The sequence below is a fragment of the Misgurnus anguillicaudatus genome, chromosome 13, assembly GCF_027580225.2.
Source record: "Misgurnus anguillicaudatus chromosome 13, ASM2758022v2, whole genome shotgun sequence".
Taxonomy (NCBI): Eukaryota; Metazoa; Chordata; class Actinopteri; order Cypriniformes; family Cobitidae; genus Misgurnus; species Misgurnus anguillicaudatus.
Window position 1 is genome coordinate 8166436 of NC_073349.2, and position 22314 is coordinate 8188749.

At 40.1% G+C, this 22314-nt stretch overlaps 1 protein-coding gene and 1 long non-coding RNA gene across 2 annotated transcripts in view; both read right to left on the reverse strand.

Moving 5' to 3' along the window:
• Nucleotides 1-16335: 16335 nt before the first annotated feature.
• Nucleotides 16336-22314, reverse strand: part of LOC129431122 (cation channel sperm-associated protein subunit gamma 1-like) — a 325761-nt gene continuing 319782 nt past the window's right edge. Inside the window, exon 8 of the mRNA XM_073874955.1 lies at nucleotides 16336-16609. Within this exon, the coding sequence (XP_073731056.1) occupies nucleotides 16351-16609 (259 nt within the window). The 3' untranslated portion in view covers nucleotides 16336-16350. The remainder of the gene's footprint in view (nucleotides 16610-22314) is intronic.
• On the reverse strand, nucleotides 17392-21898 carry LOC141369381 (uncharacterized). Its single transcript, XR_012373049.1, has 5 exons — nucleotides 21794-21898; nucleotides 21239-21392; nucleotides 18443-18506; nucleotides 17844-17942; nucleotides 17392-17494 (listed from the first exon to the last, which is right to left on the reverse strand). It is a non-coding gene; the product is annotated as an uncharacterized lncRNA (long non-coding RNA).

The window sequence follows — 22314 nt, forward strand, 5'->3', positions numbered from 1 at the left end:
TGCAAGCCAGCCTCATCTAGCCTTTGACGGACATCTTGGAGGTGCTTATCATGGGCCTCCTGAGAATTACCATACACTATGATGTCGTCCAAGTAATTCTTTACACCTTCCAGCTCCTTTAGGATCGTTTGCATCATTTTTTTGAAAGGCTGATGGCGCTGAAGCTAATCCAAATGGAACCCGTGTGAAACGGAAAAGGCCTTCGTGCGTTATGAACGCTGTCAGGTTACGACTGTCAGGATGGAGAGGCAGCTGGTGGTAAGCAGAGGTAAGGTCAATTTGACTGTAATGTGAAGCACCTGCAAGTTCTGTAAATAAATCATCCATGTGGGGTAATGGGTAGCAATCCATTATCACACTTTTATTGGGTTCACGAAGGTCCACACAAAGTCTAATGTGTCCATCACGCTTACGTACCACAACCAACGGACTAACCCATTCTGAAGCATCGACTGGTTTGATTACGCCCGCTGTGAGGAGACGATTAAGCTCAGTGGACACCTCCTTGCGGATGCTGAGAGGTAAGCATCTCAATTTTTGACGTACTGGTGTCACTGTTGAATTAACTTGCACTTTGTGGATAAATCCTTTCACACAGCCCAGGTGAGTAGCAGATACAGGTGAAACTTTGTACACAGGACTTGTAGAATGCTGAGTCATATGAAGAGGTGCAGCTGAGATTTCACATTCATTGTCTATGTGTTTTACTTTCCCACTTACAATGTTCAGGTTTAGCAGTCATTATATCCAACCCTAACAAGGGAGATCCTGCAGTCACTACATAAAAAGTAGCTGGAACTACATTGTCATTTTCTGAAACACCCACTAATGCTAATAAGCAGCCAATAACTGGTAGGTTCTCTTTTGCATAAGTGACTAGTTTAATTTTTGGCTTACTCAGTGTGCATTGTGAGAAGTGTTTCTTATACAGGTCTTCTGGAAGTATGGAAACAGATGCACCCGTATCTACAACCAGTTGTAACTTATGTTTATGACCTCTTGGTACTTCAACGTTCACTTCACAGGTGATCTTATCATCGGTTGTAACCGATTTTTGTACGTTATCCACACAGAGCACAGTCACATCTGGAACTACCACTTCTCTTACCTCACTCACTGCTGCTTTACACACTTTAGCAAAGTGTCCTCTTTTTCCACAATGTCTGCATGTCACTTTAGCAGCAGGGCAGTTTTTATCATTTGCCAGATGTTTGTCCGATCCGCATCTGAAGCATTGTCGACCGGCCGTTGTTTGTTTTCGATCCTCCGATCGTCTCTGAGCAACATGTGTCTGCTTAGTTGAACGTGTGCCCTTTCCTCCTTTTCCATACTTAGGATGCAAACTAATAGCCTGTACCGACTTCATGGCAGTAGTAGTGGAATTACAGAGCAATGACGAATTTTTAACCGCAGCTTCCACTTGACATGCGATTGTAATCGCCTTCTCCAGCGTGAGGTCGTCCTCTAATAGTAATTTGTCCCTTACTGCAGTCAACGTCGCATTTGCGATCAACTGATCACGGAGCATTTCACTCTCCATTTCCCCGAATGCACATGGGGCAGCTAACGCTCGTAAAGCGGCAACGTATTGCGTAACAGTTTCATCCGCTCTTTGCACGCATTGTCTGAATGCGTGTCGGCATGCAACCATGTTAACTTTAGGCACAAAGTGTTTCTGAAGTGCAGCCACTCAAAAGTAGTACCTTGGTCTGGCAGAGTATAAAACAGGCGCTGGCCTTCCGTCCCCAAGCAATGCAGCAAGACCGCTCGTCTGCGTGCCTCCGGCCATGCATCCCCGGTTGCCTGGATGACTATCATGTAGTTTTGAAAAATTTTCCGCCATATTTCAAACGGAATCGGTGGCTCCCCACTAACAGGAAGAAACGGGGGCGGGCTCGGCACTGAAGCGCTCATCCTCGTCGCCAATTTGTGGTGTTTAACACACTTATTACAAGATATACAAGATATTTCCTCTTACACTCTTAAAACAAATGTGTTAAAAACAACACAACATGTGTTATTTTTTACACATGTTCTGAGTGTGCGCAGGGCAACACATGTTGAGTTAAATTTAACACAGAATATGTGTTATAAAACGCAACACAAAAATGTGTTGCTTCAGTAAACACATTAATGTGTAACTTTCTATTAATCTAACACAACTGTGTGTTACCGAGTAATTATTTAGTTTTAATATTAAAGAGAAAAAAAACATATGATTTGTAAACTTTAAATTATGAAATCAAGCAGACAACTATTGAATATTGTTCACAAACTATTTATTTGTAAAATAACAAATATTTGACAATTAATGCTTGCATGAAAATATGCTAGTACTTTATGTTGCTAGATGTATGCTAATTTAAATAAATGTAAGTGCAAGTATAATTACTTCAAACATACATTACATTGATACGTTTTAAAACACTATTTATAAAATAATTCATTGAATTTAAAAGCAACTGTGTTAAACATGTTGAATAGAACAATGTCTGAAATCGCTTCCAACATGTGTGGTGTTTAACACACTTTAACAGAACACACTGCACGCTGTGTACAACTCACATCATAACTTTATTCTTCTCTTCACATTCATTCAACACAATTTCTCACTAGAGCCCCTAGTGGTGCAGTTCCACATTAATGTGTTATATAGCACTTACTATGAATTGAACATTAAATATTGTATGCTTCTTAACACAACACAACAACATGAAAGTTATAAAAAAAAAATTAACTTGTCCTGAAACATTAACATGTTATCTTACATTTAGAAAAATACTTAAAATGAACTTGACAAGTGTATTCAAAGAAATTTCCATCACAAAACATTTAGGGGCGGTTTCCCGGACAGGGGATTAGCTTAATCCAAGACTAGGCCTTAAGGGGATCGCACACCAGCCGCGCAGCTCAGCGCCGCGCCTAGGAGAACTCGGAGGTATTGTAAACCAGAAGTGCACATTAAATAGCGCAAGCTTCGTCAGATAGCGTCTACTTCAAAATGTAAAATATACGTTAGCAGCCAATGTTAATCATTAATGATGTGGGACACATTTTGGGGTGGTTTCACGAACAGGGATTATCTTAAGCCAGGACTAGGGCTTAGTTTAATTATGAAATATAACTAGTTTTAACAAACATGCCTTACTAAAAGCATTACTTGTGTGCATTTTAAAGCAAAACAAAGGGGACTGATGTATCTTAACATATGTCAGTGCAATATGTTTTCAGTTTGGACACCTCTTACATTTATTTTAGTCTATGACTAGTCTAAACCCTGTCCGGGAAACCGCCCCATGATGTTATTTAATGTTAAACTATGTGAGTGGCGCTCTGTGGCGCGACAGGGATTTGAACAACTTCCTGAGTCACAGCTGGGCGGCGCGGACAAGCGCCACCTGTCGGCACCGGTGTGCGTACACTCATAGAAAACAATGTGTTACATTTTTTTTAAACGGCGCGGCGCTGCGCTGAGCTGCGCGGCCGGTGTGCGATCCCCTTTAGTTTAATTAGGAAATATAACTGGTTTTAACAAAAAACATTACTGGTGTGCATTTTGAGGCAAAACAAAGGGCACTGATATATTTTAAGATATGTCAGTGCAAGTTGTTTTCAGTACCGCACAGGTCAGATTGTCAACATCAGGTGGAAAGGCAAAAGAATCGTTCATTGCAACAGTTACGTAGTGGCCTCCATGTCCTGAAGAACAGTTGGAAACCAACTGTGGCTGAGCTGATTTCAGACACCCTTTAATCATTTAGCAAGCAAAGACGTCACACTGGTACCAGCCTACACAAATGAAACAATAAATATCATTAGAAAATGTTGTAGCATGAAAATTACTTATTTTATATAAAGTTTAGAGTCACAAAGCCTACCGGCATCAAGTCCCACAGGACTGACACAGCAGAATTCACACAGCAGAAGATGAACGAGTATCCTTAGCATTGTATAACACAGCTCTCATCTGGGTGTAGTAAATATGCAGGTCACATGCAAAATATAAATTATGAGAAAAAATTCTTAAAAAATGATTACTTTTTATATCGTACTTTGAATGTTAAATTTTAAACGTAATTTTCCAAATTAAACATTTGGAACAGAGATAGGAAATCATACCATTATGTTGACTGTCAGCTTTTTTCAATAAATGTCTGATGTCCCTTTTCTTCTCTAAAGATGCTTTTTCCCTGAGTTTCTCAATAATTGTCACATTCCCATTTCTTCTTTCCCATCGGTAAGTCTGGAAAACTTGATGTCCCCTTTCAGTGAATTTAAAAAGAAATATTAATATTGGAATTATGAAACACTTTGTGTAAAGTTATCTCCAGTTAAAGGCGGAGTGGACAATGTTTGAAAAACGCTTTGGAAAAGTAGACGGACCGACTACCAAAACACATTTATAGCCAATCAGCAGAAAGGAGCGTGTCTACTAACTGACATCCTTGCCGGGTTGCGTATGTGTGGGGCGGGTCTTTTAAAAGAAGGTCCAGATTCTATTGGGGTAGGGGCGTGTTTGTTTAGGTGATTTCAAATATCAACATTGGCTTTCAAACATTGTGCACTCCGCCTTTAAGTATATTACAAACACTGGCATGTCCAGAAATTGGGGATATTCCTTAAAGATTTCACCAATAATTGGTGATTTTGTCATTACCTGTATCCATCTTCTTTGATGACTGAAGGTATGGTCAATGGCATTCTTTATTGATGATGTCCTCCCACTTCAACTCTGTTGAAGCTACCTGATGTCTGATGTTCTGTAATCTCATTTTTATAAATCCACTGTGTGATGGCCCATCAAAAAAAAAGCTCCTATCATGATCAATGCAAAAATAGCACTTAGTTAGAGTCAAGTACAGTTTTTATACACATTGTCAAGTAAGTAATTTCATACACATAAATGAAGTATGTAAAAGCATCCTTACGGTACATGTCCCTCTTTTTGACCAAATGAGACCATAATCCAACAACACAATCTCCTTTGAGAGTGCCAGCTTTTCTTTTTCAGATGGATAGCTAAAAAAAATTACAAACAAACATTGACACAAGAATTGTGATTTACATCTAGTTAAGTATTACTGGGCAGTATTTATAACTCAATAGTGCAAAAACACTTTACAGCTAGTAGCACAAAACTACACCCATCTTATTCACGTAGCACTTTAGCCTTACTGCAAGCAGTGAAAGGTGAAGTTCGACTCTTACCATTAGACCACTACTCTCCCAGTAATTAATTGCGTCTTGTCTAACTTTATATTGAACGCGAGCGGCGCGACACGAAAATAAAAAACAGTATTATAAAATGTGGCTGTGCATCATCCAGAATGTACAGCATCACCGATTAATAATGAGTTTTACCGTCTTTTGTCTCGTCATGCCACTCACAGGTGTACAGTAGTTAGGTACAGTGATGTGCTGTTCCACCATGTGCTTAACCAAACGCGACGAGGGTTGCGATAATCGAAAGGCATAATTTATAATGACCCGTCCTATAACGTAAGGACATAAACTAAAAAGAAACCCTGTACCGCGTGTCACGTCTATTTAGGACATGGTGTTAACGATTTACGTTACAGTGCTTCAAGCAAGTGTCACACATATTACTAACCCGTAGTCCAATGTGCCTTTCATTAAACAACGACGACTGTTAACATGAATCTCCAAACGAAACTTTGCAAAACGAGCGAGCATTTAACGTTACCATAATAAAGTTTAAATGAACAGTCTCCTGCACAATTAATACGAAAGTTTCTTACACTATATGAAAAACAGATATCATATTATAACTGTAATTTTTTATTTAATTTCTTACCTGATGCAGACAGGAACATTCTTGACCTCTTGACTGGAATTGAAGGCGGTTGGAAAAGAACGTCGCTGCGCAGGCGCAACACAATATGCGTTGTGTGTTTGTTTTTTCAATAAAACAAATTCAAAACAGACTGCCAGCCAAGGCTCAATAATAATGATCATGATTTTCATAATAATGAAATAAAAATAACGCACGCAAAAAATACAATTAAAAATACAATAATGCGTAGTTGTCTGTCCATGTGAAACGTCATCAGCAGATTCGTGTGAACTTACGACAGCCACCAATGGAAGAGAACGCCTGCATAATGTTTAAAAAATTACTCTTATTGTGTCACAAAGTGTATGTTTAAAAGCTTTTTAGGCGATAATGTATGTATAAAAAGTTCAAATTTGCGGTCGGTTTATAAAGGGAGCGTTTATTAAAAAATCTGCCCCGACTTTTTCGGAGTTCTGATCCAGACAATAAACGGGTACTTAGCGCTCATGTACCCCGCCCAACGCAGCTTGATCTCGGCAAGTCCTTCTGAAAATCACCGCTGGCCGCTGGGTGTTATGTGTTAGTAGTGGTTAACAGTGTTATATATATTTTATTTTCGGTACTGTTTTATGGACAATCTTTGGTCTCATAAATATATTATCTGTTCCTGGGCAAATCGTTTTGACTAAGGACAAAGTTGCATTGTAAAACTTTATATTTTTTATTTAACTTTGTGGTGTAGTGCAGACTTATTTGTGCTTTTGACTGAACTTGCTTGTATATTTCCTGTTGCACAAACATATTATACTTCATAAAGGAATGTGTTATATATAATATTTGGTTTTTATAACAAACAAAAGTACAGGATAATCAGTATCAGTGCACACTCCCTAAATCACTTTTTTTATGAAAACGACAGGATATAGTGTTTTATATCACATTTTTTTCATGTTACTTCGTTTTAATATAAATCGTCATTAAACTACAATATTTATGCATTTCATTTTATTGTGTACTGGTTAACGTGTTTTACACATTCATTGTGTAAGCAGTTAAGCATAATATTTACACATTATGTGTCAGTTCCAACACAAAAATGTGTTAAAATCCTTTTACATGATGTTTTATTAACAAGGTTCGGGAGGAGCACGATCAGATAATTAACTAATCAAGCACAGGTGCATCTAATTTGGTAATCAGCCAAACACTACATATACAGACATCCTACCTACCTCAGTCTATTGAGATTGTTTTCGGATAGACTGCATCATACAGCTATGTCCGAGATCGAGCTTTATCTATCCGACAACGAGCTAGATGCCCCACCGCAAGCCACCAGCGCAAAGAAACCTCCGGTTCAAAGCAGGCAACAGGCTGTAGTGTTGGGCGATATGCCCCATTTTGAGATCGTCCTATCGTCAGCCCGTGAGATCTGCGATACACGATAGTATCGGGGAGCAGGGCAGTAGTTTACTATATATTTTTTTTTTTCTTTTTTACTAATTATGACAAATCACTTGATTGGTGGACAAAAAAGAACAAGAGCAACACTGTCATGACCGCAACCTTCTTAAAACTGATACTATATCAGAGCGCGTCATCAGGCGCTTAAAATGTCATGCATGCCAGGACACGAGACTCGCTGGTGGTTTTAACCCTCTGTGTGCTAACTGCCTCTCTGGTGAAAGGAAATGTCAAAGCTAGGGTTGCTCAATTATGGGAAAAATCATTATCCTGATTATTTAACATGATTACTTAATGACTGTAAAACATGCACCTGCGCACACAGACGCGCACGCACATACAAACAATTCAATGCATTTGTTTAGTGCTGTTGCAGAAGGCTACACATGTCAAGCAGTGTTGCTTTCAGAGGTGCCTTCTTAAACACATCAGTCCAGCGAAACGCAATCATGTTTTAAACACAATCATATTTTAAACTCGAGGGATGTATTGCTTCAACTCCTTGAAATGCATATCATACTACCTAGTGATCTGACTTTAAACAGAGCGCAGCTCTCTGCACGTCCGGGAGAGTGAGAGAGGCGCCAATATGCAGCGGGTCATACATTTTAAATTAAAGGGATAGTTTGCCTCAGCTCGCATGAAACGCATTAAACTGAATATATACATACGGATTACTACTTTAGTTTACGTTCAGTTTTCGGACAGATGCGAGAGCTCGTGCACGTGTGACAGAGAGAAGCGCAGCTGCTTATCACGTGCTAGAAGGAGTCAAAGACGCGCGCATTAAGTGCAGGTACGTGCCAAGGTTATTTTCGTAAACGAAAACTGAAACTAAGACTAACCGTGTGTCTCAATTCGTTCCCTAGCTCCCGAGGTCGTGAATCAGTATATCGTGTACACAGGTTCGGGCACTGGTAAGGACCCTAGCTCACTTCACATTGGGACAATGTTCACTTATTTTCTGTCACGTGGCTGCTTAAGCGCGTTGTAATCACTCACAGCTGTTACTCATCAACAACCGGCAAAACCAACATCTCTCTGACTTCATTTTAAAAACAGTACATTGTGAAAAATGCTGTCATTATTCTCTTACATATCTGTGCATAAAATTGGAGGCATATAATTACATTTTAAATGTAATAAATATATTTACAATTTTAAATAAATATTATTATTATTATTTTAAATATTGAGTAGATTGTGGTCCCTTACTGTGTAGCAATGTGTGTTTATATTTACAACTAAAACAAAAGTTTGTCTTTATAAAGTTCTGTAACATTTCATTAAGTTTATTAAGTTGGATCACGTGATGTTCGGTTGGCGAGCTTCAGAAAGGTCACGTGATTTCCGGTTTGGGATCATAGGGAGCATCGATGCTCACTGGTTTTTTGCGTTGCATTGTGGTTATTTTTAGGGAACGAACGTTCCAGTGCACTGAACGGATTTTGTGATTGAGACAGCCCTTAAAATGGCCGACTCCCTGATTAGTGCCCTGACTACTGAACAAGGGAGCTGATTGAGACACATGGTAAAACTATCAGCTGATACTAAAATAAAAACTAATTTAAAAAAAAAAAAGCAAAACTATAATAACCTTGGTACGTGCAAGAAGGAATTCTCTCTTTACAAGCAAGTGAAGTAAAGTGAAGCCCACAAACCCTCACGTGAGAAAAAGCATGCAATGTGCATGTTAATATAAAACTATGATGATAATAATAATAATAATAATAACCATGCGCCATCTATCGTCTTGACTATCGCCATGACAGCCTGTCGTTGGCGATATGTCTGAAGATCGTCGATACACGATACTATCGTCTATCAGCACAACCCTACTAAGGCGTTTCCCTCTACCGGCTCTAAGGGAATCCCAAGCCAACGAGGACCTTCTGCAGAGGCCCATGTCTCAGCGCGTGGGCGGAAGCTCACAAGGCCCGTTGCCCGCACTCCTAGACCACGCAATACCTGTTCACCTCCGCTTTCAAGACAGCCTTCACAATCCCCTTCATCATTTTACGGCTTGGCTTCACCATCCATCCCTCCCATCGAAAAATGGACCCTCGCGGGTATTAGACAAGCTCTCACCAACTCCAAAGCCAAGTTTTCTCGTAAAATGAGCAAAGCTCAACTTTACAGCCTATACATTTCCTGGGAAATAATTCACCATCAAAGAAGGTAACAAAATCTCACATATCAAAAAGCCAACATGTCTTTCAAACATCTCCTTCCAGTTCAAGCTCCGGTTCCTCTCAAGCCTCAATACGCATCAGACCGACAGCAAGTCTAGGCCACGCCCAAGCTGGTAATCCCTCTAATTACACAACCTCCTTCATTTCAAACAATCACTGCAACAGTTACAAATCCCGCCAACTAACCAGCTCCAGACATGGTTTCACAAACCTCCGCTTTTTCTCTGGCTGAAAACGCCGATGTGAGGATGCCTCCGCCAGCCGCTCAAACTCAGCCTCTTCTCCCTTTTCCTCCTGCTACCTATTCTTACCAATGGCCAGCAGCTCCTACTGCGGGTGCCCATGCAGGGCACCATCAGTCAGCTTCATCGCACTGGCCTCCTCCCCCATTTCCACCTTCCGTATCATCCGGGCTTCTCCAAGCACCAGGGGCTAATTCGTGCGTGTGGCTGCATCCGCAACCTGTGACGCCCCCCGTATGTTCTCCTTTCTATTCTATATCTTCCTATGGGCTACCCCAAGACCCAGGCGCTAATCCGGGCGTGAGGCTGCCTCCGCAAACGGCTTCAGTGCCTCATCTCAATTCTAATCTATCTGCACAAAAAACCTCTGTACACTCTATTAACAACAACCCCTCTACCTACCCCACCGAATGCTGAACCACCGAAACAATCGCTTAATTAATCAAACAAAGTAAGACAGACCAAGAAAGAAGGCCATTATATATACATTTTTAATCTCCCATCCCCAATTCAACTGTATCAGGCTCTCTTGTCTTATTTCAAACTCAGGAATGGCCAGTCTAAATCCGCAATGGACCCTCTATTCGTCGACAACTCCAACCATTCTGTTACACGTTTTTGGTTCCAAAAACACTTAAAACAAATCATAGCTCTGTCAGGTTTACCCGTGGAGCATTTTGAAGCCACTCATTTCGCATTGGAGCAGTAACTACTGCAGCTCAAAAGGTCTATTACAAAACCAGATACAAGCCCTCGGTCGACGGTCATCAGACGCTTTCAAAAGCTACATCAGGTATAATCATCTTCACATTTAAGAAGCACATGCAGCCATGATCGGTTAAAAATTTATTCCGATCAACAGCCCATAAGTTTATATACTTAAGTCACAACTTATCTCATATATCCATTATTTTTGTCAATCTTTCAGCATCGGACAGGGCTCCCCTCCTGGTGCAGCAGACCCACGGCTCCCTTCGGTCGCAGGGCGAACCCCCCGTCTGTCGTCTGAGCTATGCCATGTTCTGCGATGGATGGGGATCCCCCTGCCCGGGGCAGCAGAGCCGCTGGCTCCCTACAGGCGCAGCAGGAGACCTCCGTCCGACGCTTCAACCCCGATTTAATAACAGGCCTATTCAGCGTCGGACAGGGCTCCCCTCCCGGTGCAGCAGACCCACGGCTCCCTTCGGTCGCAGGGCGAACCCCCCGTCAGTCGCCTGAGCTATACCATGTTCTGCGATGGCTGGGGATCCCCCTGCCCGGTGCAGCAGAGCCGCTGGCTCCCTTCGGGCGCAGCCGGAGTCCTCCGTCCGACGCGTCAACCCCGCTTTAATAACATGCCTATTCAGAATCAGACAGGGCTCCCCTCCCGGTGCAGCAGACCCACGGCTCCCTTCGGTCGCAGGGCGAACACCCCGTCTGTTGCCTGAGCTATACCATGTTCTGCGATGGATGGGGATCCCCCTGCCCGGTGCAGCAGAGCCGCTGGCTCCCTTCGGGCGCAGCAGGAGCCCTCAGTCTGACGCGTCAACCCCGCTTTAATATCATGCCTATTCAGCATCAGACAGGGCTCCCCTCCCGGTGCAGCAGACCCACGGCTCCCTTCGGTCGCAGGGCGAACACCCCGTCTGTTGCCTGAACTATACCATGTTCTGCGATGGATGGGGATCCCCCTGCCCGGTGCAGCAGAGCCGCTGGCTCCCTTCGGGCGCAGCAGGAGCCCTCAGTCTGACGCGTTAACCCCGCTTTAATAACATGCCTATTCAGCATCAGACAGGGCTCCCCTCCCGGTGCAGCAGACCCACGGCTCCCTTCGGTCGCAGGGCGAACACCTCGTCTGTTGCCTGAACTATACCATGTTCTGCGATGGATGGGGATCCCCCTGCCCGGTGCAGCAGAGCCGCTGGCTCCCTTCGGGCGCAGCAGGAGCCCTCAATCTGACGCGTCAACCCCGCTTTAATAACATGCCTATTCAGCATCAGACAGGGCTCCCCTCCCGGTGCAGCAGACCCACGGCTTCCTTCGGTCGCAGGGCGAACCCCCGTCTGTCGCCTGAGCTATACCATATTCTGTGACGGACGGGAATCCCCCTGCCCGGTTCAGCAGAGCTGCTGGCTCCCTCCGGACGCAGCAGGAGCCCTCCGTCCGACGCGCTAATTCGCCCACAGCATTTAAGCGCATCATATTTGTGCTCCTTTTCTAGCCCTCACAGGGCTCGTCAGGCCAACGCTGCAAGCCTCAGTTCCTATTAAGAACCACTAAGCTCTCCCGGTCGGCCGGCATATTTCTCAACACGCATATTTTGGGGGGGAATGCAGAAATATTTTTACTCTCCGGCTGCTGTCCTATGCATCAAGCTTCCTTTGGGGAGTTCTCCGGGTTCGGGCCATACCCCGGATTCGGAGTTCGAGCTTCACTCCGGATCCTGAGCCCTCCCCCAGGAAAGCACGCCAAAATATGCTTACTTTCGCAATCAGATTAGATGTAAGGGCGAACTCGTGAAATGTTGTTTTGCTTAACAAGGTTCGGGAGGAGCACGATCAGATAATTAACTAATAAAGCACAGGTGCATCTAATTTGGTAATCAGCCAAACACTACATATACAGACATCCTACCTACCTCAGTCTATTGAGATTGTTTTTGGATATCCCTCCACCACCCCAATTCGCCACTCTAATCTGTTCTATCCCAGTTTGGGATGGGGGAGTTCTCCGGGTTCGGGCCATACCCCGGATTCGGAGTTCGAGCTTCACTCCGGATCCTGAGCCCTCCCCCAGGACAGCACACCAAAATATGCTTACTTTCGCAATCAGATTAGATGTAAGGGCGAACTCGTGAAACATATTTTGTGTAAATTTTTAACACATCAATTTTAAGAGTATACACCCCGAAGAGTTTTACAACTGACCTTATTAACATTAACACATTTTTGCAATTAATCAAAAACATTTACTCTACCAATTCCGGCCTAAAATCATGAATATTAAACCGGTTATAAAAAACATTAAAATCATTAGAAAGATGAAAATCACATTTCCCACTATACCCATCATAGTTTTCACCCCTTCCCATGCAGGACGAGAACTGAGCCTCTACTCTACTTTATCCTTATATTGTTTCCTTGCTACTTTAAGTTTTTTTTAAAACTAGTTTTTGTAATAACTTATACCTACTCAGTCATGTCACCTTAATTAAAACAAGCATTCCTTTGGATATACTGTAGTATTTTTCACTGATTTTGTAACCCATGGCTTGTTTATTTGGGTTCATACAAATCTCATTTTTGGGGATAACAAGGTCTAATAACAGGTTATAATTATATTAACAAGTTAAAATGCTATTCATAAAAACTTAAAAATGAATATAAAATTAATGTCTTTAAAGTTAAACATCCAAATACTTTTAAATGATGCTATTAAAATATAGATATTTCTATTTTATCTATTATATTAGTGTTAATAAAATATTTCCTTGAAATCTCAGGGGGGTTCAGCTGACAAAACGTTTGAAAACCCCACAACATATATATTATATTATTTCAAAAATGAGAATCAAAGACACAAATGCTCATATGCATAGATGTCTTAGTGATTTTCATAGTAAACAATTGGTTACTGTACGTTTTAAACAAATAAACGTTTTATTGCATCCAGTCTTATAATAAGCCTAACCTAGTGAAGTCTGTCACCAAATTTAATTAAATATCAAAAGAAAAAAAGAAAATCACTCACTGCTCCTGACTGACTTCTGTAACTTTGTTATTTTTTCCTGCTATGAAAGTTAATTGTTACAATCAACTGTGCTTATTTATTAAAATATCTTCTTTTGTGTTCGTAAAAAAACATATACAGATTTAGAACAACATAAGAGTGAGTAAATTATGACACAATTTTCATTTTTTGGTGAACTATAACGTTAACAGGCATTAAATCAGACGTAAGAAATACAGTAGAAAGATAAAAAAAAATCACCCTTACATTATGTTTACATATCAATTCAAGCATTTAGAAATATTTGTCTAATGTGGGGTAATGTGAAGTAGGCTGATAATTGCCTAATCAGTGATCATAAGATTAATTTATGCTTTTTTGATACTTGGGTACACATTGTTTTATTTTATTGACTATGGACCAAGTAGCCTTGGCCACCCCATTGGCCACTGGATGTATGACAAACGCTGAGCACGTCCATCTCCTGCTCAGAGCCAACCAACACGCAAAAGCTGTTTGAATCTGGCTGGCAGTTCTGTGACATCACTGAACATTATAAATCATATTCTCAGGGCACAGAAATAAGAATCCACTATATGGTGCCATTATAGCATGGTTATATGCTTATGGTTATCATTTGCACAGTAAAATGACAATAAATGTGGTACACCCAGATTTTCAGATGCACACCCAGTCTCTTTTCTGGCTACGCTACTGCAGTGAACTTTGAGCTTTATCATTTTACAGGTACTATTTATGTTATTATAGCAACATTACACACTAACTATGGTTTAAAAAAATGGGATCAGAAAGAACGTGACCTTTGATGGGGTCATAGCGTGAAAATCAGACTTTTTCCATGTTTAAGTGCTATAATTGGGCCCCCAGTGCTTCTATCAACCTAGAAAATATCAATAATGATAAAGATCAACCCAGTAACTTTGTTTGGGTAAGCCATTTTTTGTAAGCATGTGAAAAAATAGGTCTTTCAGTATTCAACCACAGCATTGCCATTTAGTGCAGAGAGAAAGAGAGAGAGAAACAGTAGGCTACTTGACAGCACAACTGAGTTTCAATAACAACAAACCACCATCATTGTGATCAGTGTTTGCATTTCATCCGCTCATTTGCATTTTAGATGTCACACCCAAAAGCGGCACACTTTTGCTCAGGCCTACAAATTTTCTATTTTAACATGATGTAATTAACTCTCTGTGGGGTATGTTGAGCTAAAACCTCACGTACACACTCTGGGGACACAAAAGATTTCTTTTACATCTTAAAAAAATCTCATAATATGACCAAAGGGTCATATTAAATATCAAATCTACTAGGCATACATATTTTGAAGTCTTTGCCAAATATATTTTCATTTGCGGTGTGTCTAATAAGTTTAGAAGGTGAAAAAAATCCTCAACTGAACAGTCCTAATACTACAAATCCAAGACATCTTTGTAAGAACGTAAGTGTCCATGTTATTTTTACATTCTGCCTTAAAAGAGCAATTTGGAAAAATATAGCTGCAAGCAGTGTTTTAAGATCTTGACACCCAGCATGAATTACATAAACCAACCAGAATGCCTCTGATGTTCTTTGGCGGCGTGTAAGTTTGAATATAAACAAGCCACAATTTCTTAATTTTATTCAAATTAGAACAGATAACTCTTCGAGATTGCATCATAACTTGTTATAAATATGTCTTAGGACCGTAAAGCAATGGCAGGCCTCGGACAAGGGGCAATGGCGGGCCCCGGACTTTGCTCTCGGCCTCCTCCCTTATTACCCTCCGAAAAAATACTTAGGAGCCCAACCAGGATGTTGAACCTTGACATGAAGGCAGCTGTCTTAGGCAATGAGGCCTGGGGCTGCAGGCGTGGCAGCGGCCATCTTGTCTGGGGCTGCAGGTGTGGCGGGTGGCTCAGGAGACTTAGATTCCTGGGCTGCAGTAAAGTCTGTAAAGCCAGTGTGTGCCTTAAACACACCACATATCCATGGCAAACACAGGGAGCACAGAAGACAACAGACATACCTCAGGCACCATGGAGACCAAAGAACAAGAAAACCATTGGACCAGGAACACCAGCCGCACGCACTGATACTTGTGGAGTGTCTGCCAGATTTGATATCAGCTGCCTGGTCATAATGTCGGCTGCAGACACTGGAAAATTGATAATCTCTGGCTCAGGTGCATCGGGTAAAGTCCTCTCAGCCATCTCAACTGTGGGCTCTGGCTGAGAAGTCACTTTATGTGGAGGCTCAGATGTAGTAATCACTATGGGGCTGTGGAGCTCCTCATCGACAGCTCCAACAGTAAAACGAGAGCCACCAAGCAATAATGCAATGTTTATAAATTCCATTGAAGTTTTTACCTCATAATTATATAGCGCCTTTCATACAGTAGTACTCAAAGTAACCCCACGGCATTAACCAGGATATTTTTCGGAAAGCAAAAATGCTTCGAAATGCTTTATTTGGCCATCACTAGAGACGAATGTAGACCCAAGTGCAGTTTTAATTACATAAAGTGGCATGCATAAACATGAACATAAACATGGCATGACTATAACCTTCAGCAAATACAACATACATTTAAACAAAGCTGGACCAAGACAATGCTACACAAGAGGGCTTATATACATACAGTGAACCAATCAGAACATGAAACATCATGGAAAGGGAAACAGGAAACAACCATCACAATGAACACTATCAAAATAAAAGACATGAAACACAGAACTTCATAATAAATGACTTAAACAAAGAACACAAACACAACTCTTACAAAACTAATAAAACTAGATATAATTAGATTTGATCAGTCAAGTGAAATCTGTGTAACTTTTAAAGCTTTCCTATTGAGTATTACCTTGTGTGTTTCCATGACATTCAGAAATTGCAGCTTTCATTAATTGTGCCATACAATAAAAAACCATCAAGCCAAAGATGGGTGTTAGAGACATCTGAAATACAAGACATTCAATACTGTGACCACTGATGGGATTGTAAACCTCAATAACAGACATATAAATGTGCTTTGTATCAAGGTGATTCCTGTGCAGTTTTGGGTTGTGTATGATTCATACTGTATATTGAGTGTCACCGAGCTCACCAGAAGAATGAATAGCTTTCTGTCGGCACTTACTGGCAGCGCAAGGACCATAATCTCAAAACGAGAAGTGTAACTGCAGGATGTGTTTATGTCTATATTCCTGCACACAAAAACACTGTAAACCTTCGAGACATACTGTATATGTGACCCTGAAATACAGGCTAAAACTCATAATCTAATAATCAGATTTCAATCACATTTCACTTCAATTTTAATCTTTGAGATGGTCTTACTCTGTCAATATTAAAGGCAGGGTGCATGATTTTTGCAAAACGCTTTGGAAAAGGCAGTCGGGCCGACTACCAAAACACTTGTAGCCAATCAGCAGTAAGGGGTGTGTCTACTAACCAACATCGTTGCCTGGGTTGCGTATGTGTGAGGCGGGTCTATCAAAAGAAGGTCCAGATTCTATTGGGGTAGGGGTGTGTTTGTTAAGGTGATTTCAAATGTCAACATTGGCTTTCAGAGATCATGCACACCGCCTTTAAAGATATCAAGGTTATGTTTTTACAGAATGTTCTTTACATTATATAGTATTATTAAGTTGAAAACAGCAAATCCCAAAACTTGACTTGAGCTGGGTTTTCACTTGGACTTGGTCACATACTGTATATAAGTATCTTTTTAACAATTACTAAGTAGGTAGTTTTGCATGTCACACCAAAAGCATATAAAAACCTAAATATAAAAAGCATAAACATTTTGCCTGTTTGAGACCTTCAATGATGAAATAAAAGCATGGAGTAGTCAGACCCTGGGCTATAAAATCACCACAGGGTGAGTTCTTCATACAAAGCCACCTAGACGTACAATTTCAGCATGAAATACAACATGCAGATGCTGTGTGCTGGACTTACATCATTTATTACAGTACAGACATCACCTGAACCCATTGTTTCTGGAACCATTCAGAATGAAGAAGCCTTCTGTAGTCCTGTTAAAAGAATGCAGCTTGACTGGATCCCATATCAACGTTGCCTTTGAACTAAAACATGCACACAAACTAAATATATGATGATGATGATCTTTTAAACCATACAAGAAATGAAAAATGAGCAAAACTTGCTGAACATTCTGAGTATAGTAATGTGCAGATTTGAAACTGTTAAAATATATGAGGAGCTGAGAAGATGCTTAATGCCACCCTAAATTGAGATAATGATATTAACCGAATCCTCTCGGCATGTATGATACGTTCATCAAATCTGCTTAATCCCGGCCTCAGGCCAAATGGTTTGTTGGCAGAATTCATTTAGAGTCTGATTAAAAAAGGTTATTTACAAGAAAACATATCAGACACACTACGAGGGTTGCATCTGAGCTGGATTGTATACCTGTAGTTGTGGCTGTTGTATCTCAATACCTCCTCTGGGCCGTATTGACGAATTTGCTCCCGAGACTGAGCACCACCACCTACAACCTTTAAGGTGTAGCTAAAGACCACAAACACAGGATGTACATTATAATACATGCACTGTTACACTTTAATACTTTTAAGGAAAAGCAACTCATTGCAATAACACATACAGTATAATTAATTAATATATTAAATGTTTTTAATTAATATGTATATATAAAGATATGTATATTGTGTATACCCACACAGAACACATATGTGCGCAGTATTACAATATCACAAATTTATAATGTAACAAATGTTTTTCTATGTAAGTACAATGTTTATAAAGACAAAAAGGGTCAAACCCAGCCGTAAGGTTAAATTAACCCAGCAAATGTTTATATCTGACCCAACAATAAGTTAAAACAACCCAATATGTTGGGTTAAAACAACCTAGCATAGGTTAAATAACAACCCAATGGGTTGTTTTCATTCCTTTTTGACCCTTTTCATTCCTATTGGGTTGAAAATAACCTAGCATTACCGGCGCGACTATTTTGCAAAGCTGTTGATAGTAGTAGAACAGACTCTCACCTCCCCAAAAACTTGGATGTCTCTCCCAAGACCAAATCATGAATTAAGAAGGATGGGAAGAAATCTAGAGAGAGAGAGAAAGAGAGAGAGAGAGAGAGAGAGATTACAAAATATACAGAGCTACAGAAGTTGTACAACTTGTAGGGGTGTGTTCCCTGGACAGGGCTTATCCTAGGCTCTGTCTCAATCCGCTCTCGAGCTGGTGAATCAGTATATCGTGTATCCAGGTTCAGGCACTGGGACCTTAGCTCAAACTGTTCACATATTTTCCTGTGACGTGCTTAAGCGCGTTGTGATGATTCACAGCTGTTATTTATCAACAACCGGCAAAACCAACATCTCTCTGACTTAATTTGTAACCACGTGTTCAAGTATATTGTGAAAAACGCTTTCATTACTCTTTTAATAATAATAATTTGTTACATTTATATAGCGCTTTTCTGCAGACCTCAAAACGCTTTACATATGAATGGGGGAATCTCCTCAACCACCACCAATGTGCAGCATCCACCTGGATGATGCGATGGTAGCCATATTGCGCCAGAACGCCCACCACACACCAGCTTATTAGTGGAGAGGAGACCCAATGATATAGCCAATTAGTATGAGGGATGATTAGTAGGCCAATTAGTAGGCACACCCCCTACTCTTTTTCGAATGACATCCTGGGATTTTTAACGACCACAGAGAGTCAGGACCTCTGTTTATCATCTCATCCGAAAGACGGATTTTCTTTTGCGTATCCGTGCATAAATATAGAGAAATAAATATTAGGTAGACTGTGGTCCCTTCCTGTCTAGCGATGTGTGTTAATATTAAATCTAAAACAAATGTTTGTCTTTATAAATATTCTGTTGCATTTTGTGAAGTTTATTGAGTTGGCTTGCACGATTTTTGGTTGGAGAGTTTCAGAAAAGGTCACTTTAAGGGATAGGGACCATCAATGCTTGCATTGTATGGTGGGAATTTTTAGGGAACAAACAGATTTTGCGATTGAGATTTAAAAAAATTAAATACTAGTTACTGATTACTTCAATAATGTCATGATGTAATGTAGACAGTACTGTACTGTACTGTACCAATTACTCTCTCAAAAAAGTATTACCTATTTAGAAAAAAAATGCAAAGATAGACTTGAAACAGCTAGAATGAATCATATTAAAATACATAAATTATTCTGGTCACACTTTTTAAGGTCCAATTGTCATTATTAACTAACTATTAACTACTTTTGCCTCAATATAGTCTTAATTATTGCTTATTACTACTTAGTAAAGTAGTTGTTAAGTTTAGTATTGGTAGGAATTGGGGATTACGGATGTAAAATAAGGTTTTTCAGAATCAGGCATTAATATGTGCTTTTACAGCCAATATCTCAGTAATATTAATGCCAATAACCAACCAGTTAATTGTGAGAATAACGTACAAAACTACAATAACGTGTTACCATTATTCTTATTATCTCACCAAAGTGAGAAGGATACATAAAAAACATGCATTTTAATGTTACACTTTATATTGTAATGTTAAATCCACTATTGTATTATATATAATTGTTCTACAGTCCATACACAGTATTTAGTTCAATTACATCAGAAGTAATTGTAATTAAATTATTGGAATAAAAGTAGATAATAATAGAAAAAGTAATTAAATTACAATAACTAATTACTTAGTAAATAGTTACACCCAACACTAATTGAGACATAGCCCCAGACAAAAATGCATGTTTGAGCTGCTTTTATTTAGAAAACACCTTGCCCTGATGTATTTTAACATAAATTAGTGCCATTGTTTTATCTCAATATGGACACCAGTATTGTTTTTTGTAAGGTATGTATGTTTGTAAAAACTACTTAAATGTCCTGAAATAATTAAGGCCTAGTCCTGGATTAATCTAAACCCTGTCCGAGAAATCGCCTCTAATGCAACATTTGAAATGAAAAAACAGGTATAGAGACAGAGCGCAGTTATGCAAATTTGAAAACCATGCCCACCGGGGGGGGAATCCAATCCAACCGTCTCCATTGACTTTGTATTGCGAGAAGCCGCCTCCTTGTCATTTCTGGCTTATAACAAAAAACTGAATAATGCCTAAAAGCTGCTGTGTGACAATATGTACAGCTAACAAGCCAAATAACCCAGAAATAAGTTTTTATAAGCTGTCGAGCCGTAAAACCCAGTCTTTAAGGAGAATAAAGTGGATCGCCGACTAGTGGACGCAGTTTTACTAATAGAAGTACTATGAAAAGTTGCCTGTGTCCATTTCTGTGTCTTTAGGCGCTCGTTTTTTGGGGTTGACAGCTTATAAAAACTTATTTACAGATTAAACTTAAAAACAAATAATACGTAAAAGCCGCTGTGTGACAAGGTGTACATCTAACACGCCCAAAAAAAAAAAAAATACGTTTTTATAAGCTGTCGACTTCAAAGAACGAGCGTTTGGACACGGAGGTGGAGACAGGCAACTTTTCATGGTACTCCTATTGGTAAAACAGGGGGAAGCGTGGTCGGCGATCCACTTTGTTCTCCTTGAAGGCTGGGTTTTGCGGCTCGACAGCTTATAGAGGCTTATTTCTGGGTTCTTTGGCTTGTTAGCTGTACATATTGTCACAAAGCAGCTTTTAGGCATTATTCAGTTTTTTGTTATAAGCCAGAAATGACAAGGAGGCGGCTTCTCGCAATACAAAGTCAATGGAGACGATTGGATTGATTTCCCCCCCGGTGGGCGTGGTTTTCAGGCTATGACGCGCTGCGCTCTGTCTCTATTGATTCACTTATTCTGAGTGTTCTTACGGTTTCCATAGAGGAAGCAAGGAATATCTAGGTCAGGATGCCGACAGCTGACATTTCTTTTATTTAAATGTAAGGAAGCCTGCAGAGTGGTGTGGACGTCAAACACCAGCTGCTTATCAGGAGAACAATCACTGTAGCCAGTCAAAGTCGAATCCTGAGAGAGAGAGAGAGAGAGAGAGAGAGAGAGAGAGAGAGAGAGATAGGGATTGCATTTGAGGACTACTTCAGGTCTAATGAAAATTAGGCATATTAAACACACTCCCAAGCCATCCTAGATATACTATGACTTTCTTTTCAGTCCACTTTTTTCAAACAGAGTTATTAAATAATATTGTGGCTCTTTTCAGCTTTATTATCATGCATAAATATAATTGTAAGATTTATATTTCAAACTTTTTTCATTTTGGGGTGCAATATCACTTTAAGAACAAACAGATCAGCATCTGTTCCAGAACAAGTTAACATCTAAAGGAGCAGATGATATTAGATATTATGAGATATAATGTTTTTACTCAACATTTGCGTGGTGAAAGTTTTTTTGGAGGATTTTGCTACCTTAAAGCTGGAGCCCAGAGACTCTGGAGTGGAAGCTTTGGTAGAAATCTGCCCAGCACGAGAGACTTCTGACAGCACGAGGAGAGCAAATACGATCTTCATGACTAAAAACCACAAAACAAAACCATGACTCGTGTTTTAAGTTAAAATTAAAATAAAAACAATGAACTACCTTTGATTACAAACAGTTCATATAATTATAGGATCTAGCCTATATTAGTGCTGTTTTATATGATATTATCGTATCTGACTTATATTTTAAGTGATGCCATTTACTGGCTGTTAGTGATAGGTTTGTCTTGTACAGTAATATTAATAAGTTAGGAAATGTCAGCAAAAACAATATGTTAACGTGAAATGTAGGTTTACCGTTACAAATCGCAAACTTGCGTACGTGACAGAAGAGAGGCGATCTGTCAGTTGTGGGGACACAGCTTGGCTGCGTCAGAGCTGTTTGTTTCTATAGCAACAATAGTACGTCGTAAACCCCAATGTTGTCTTTACGTAATCATTGCTAAATA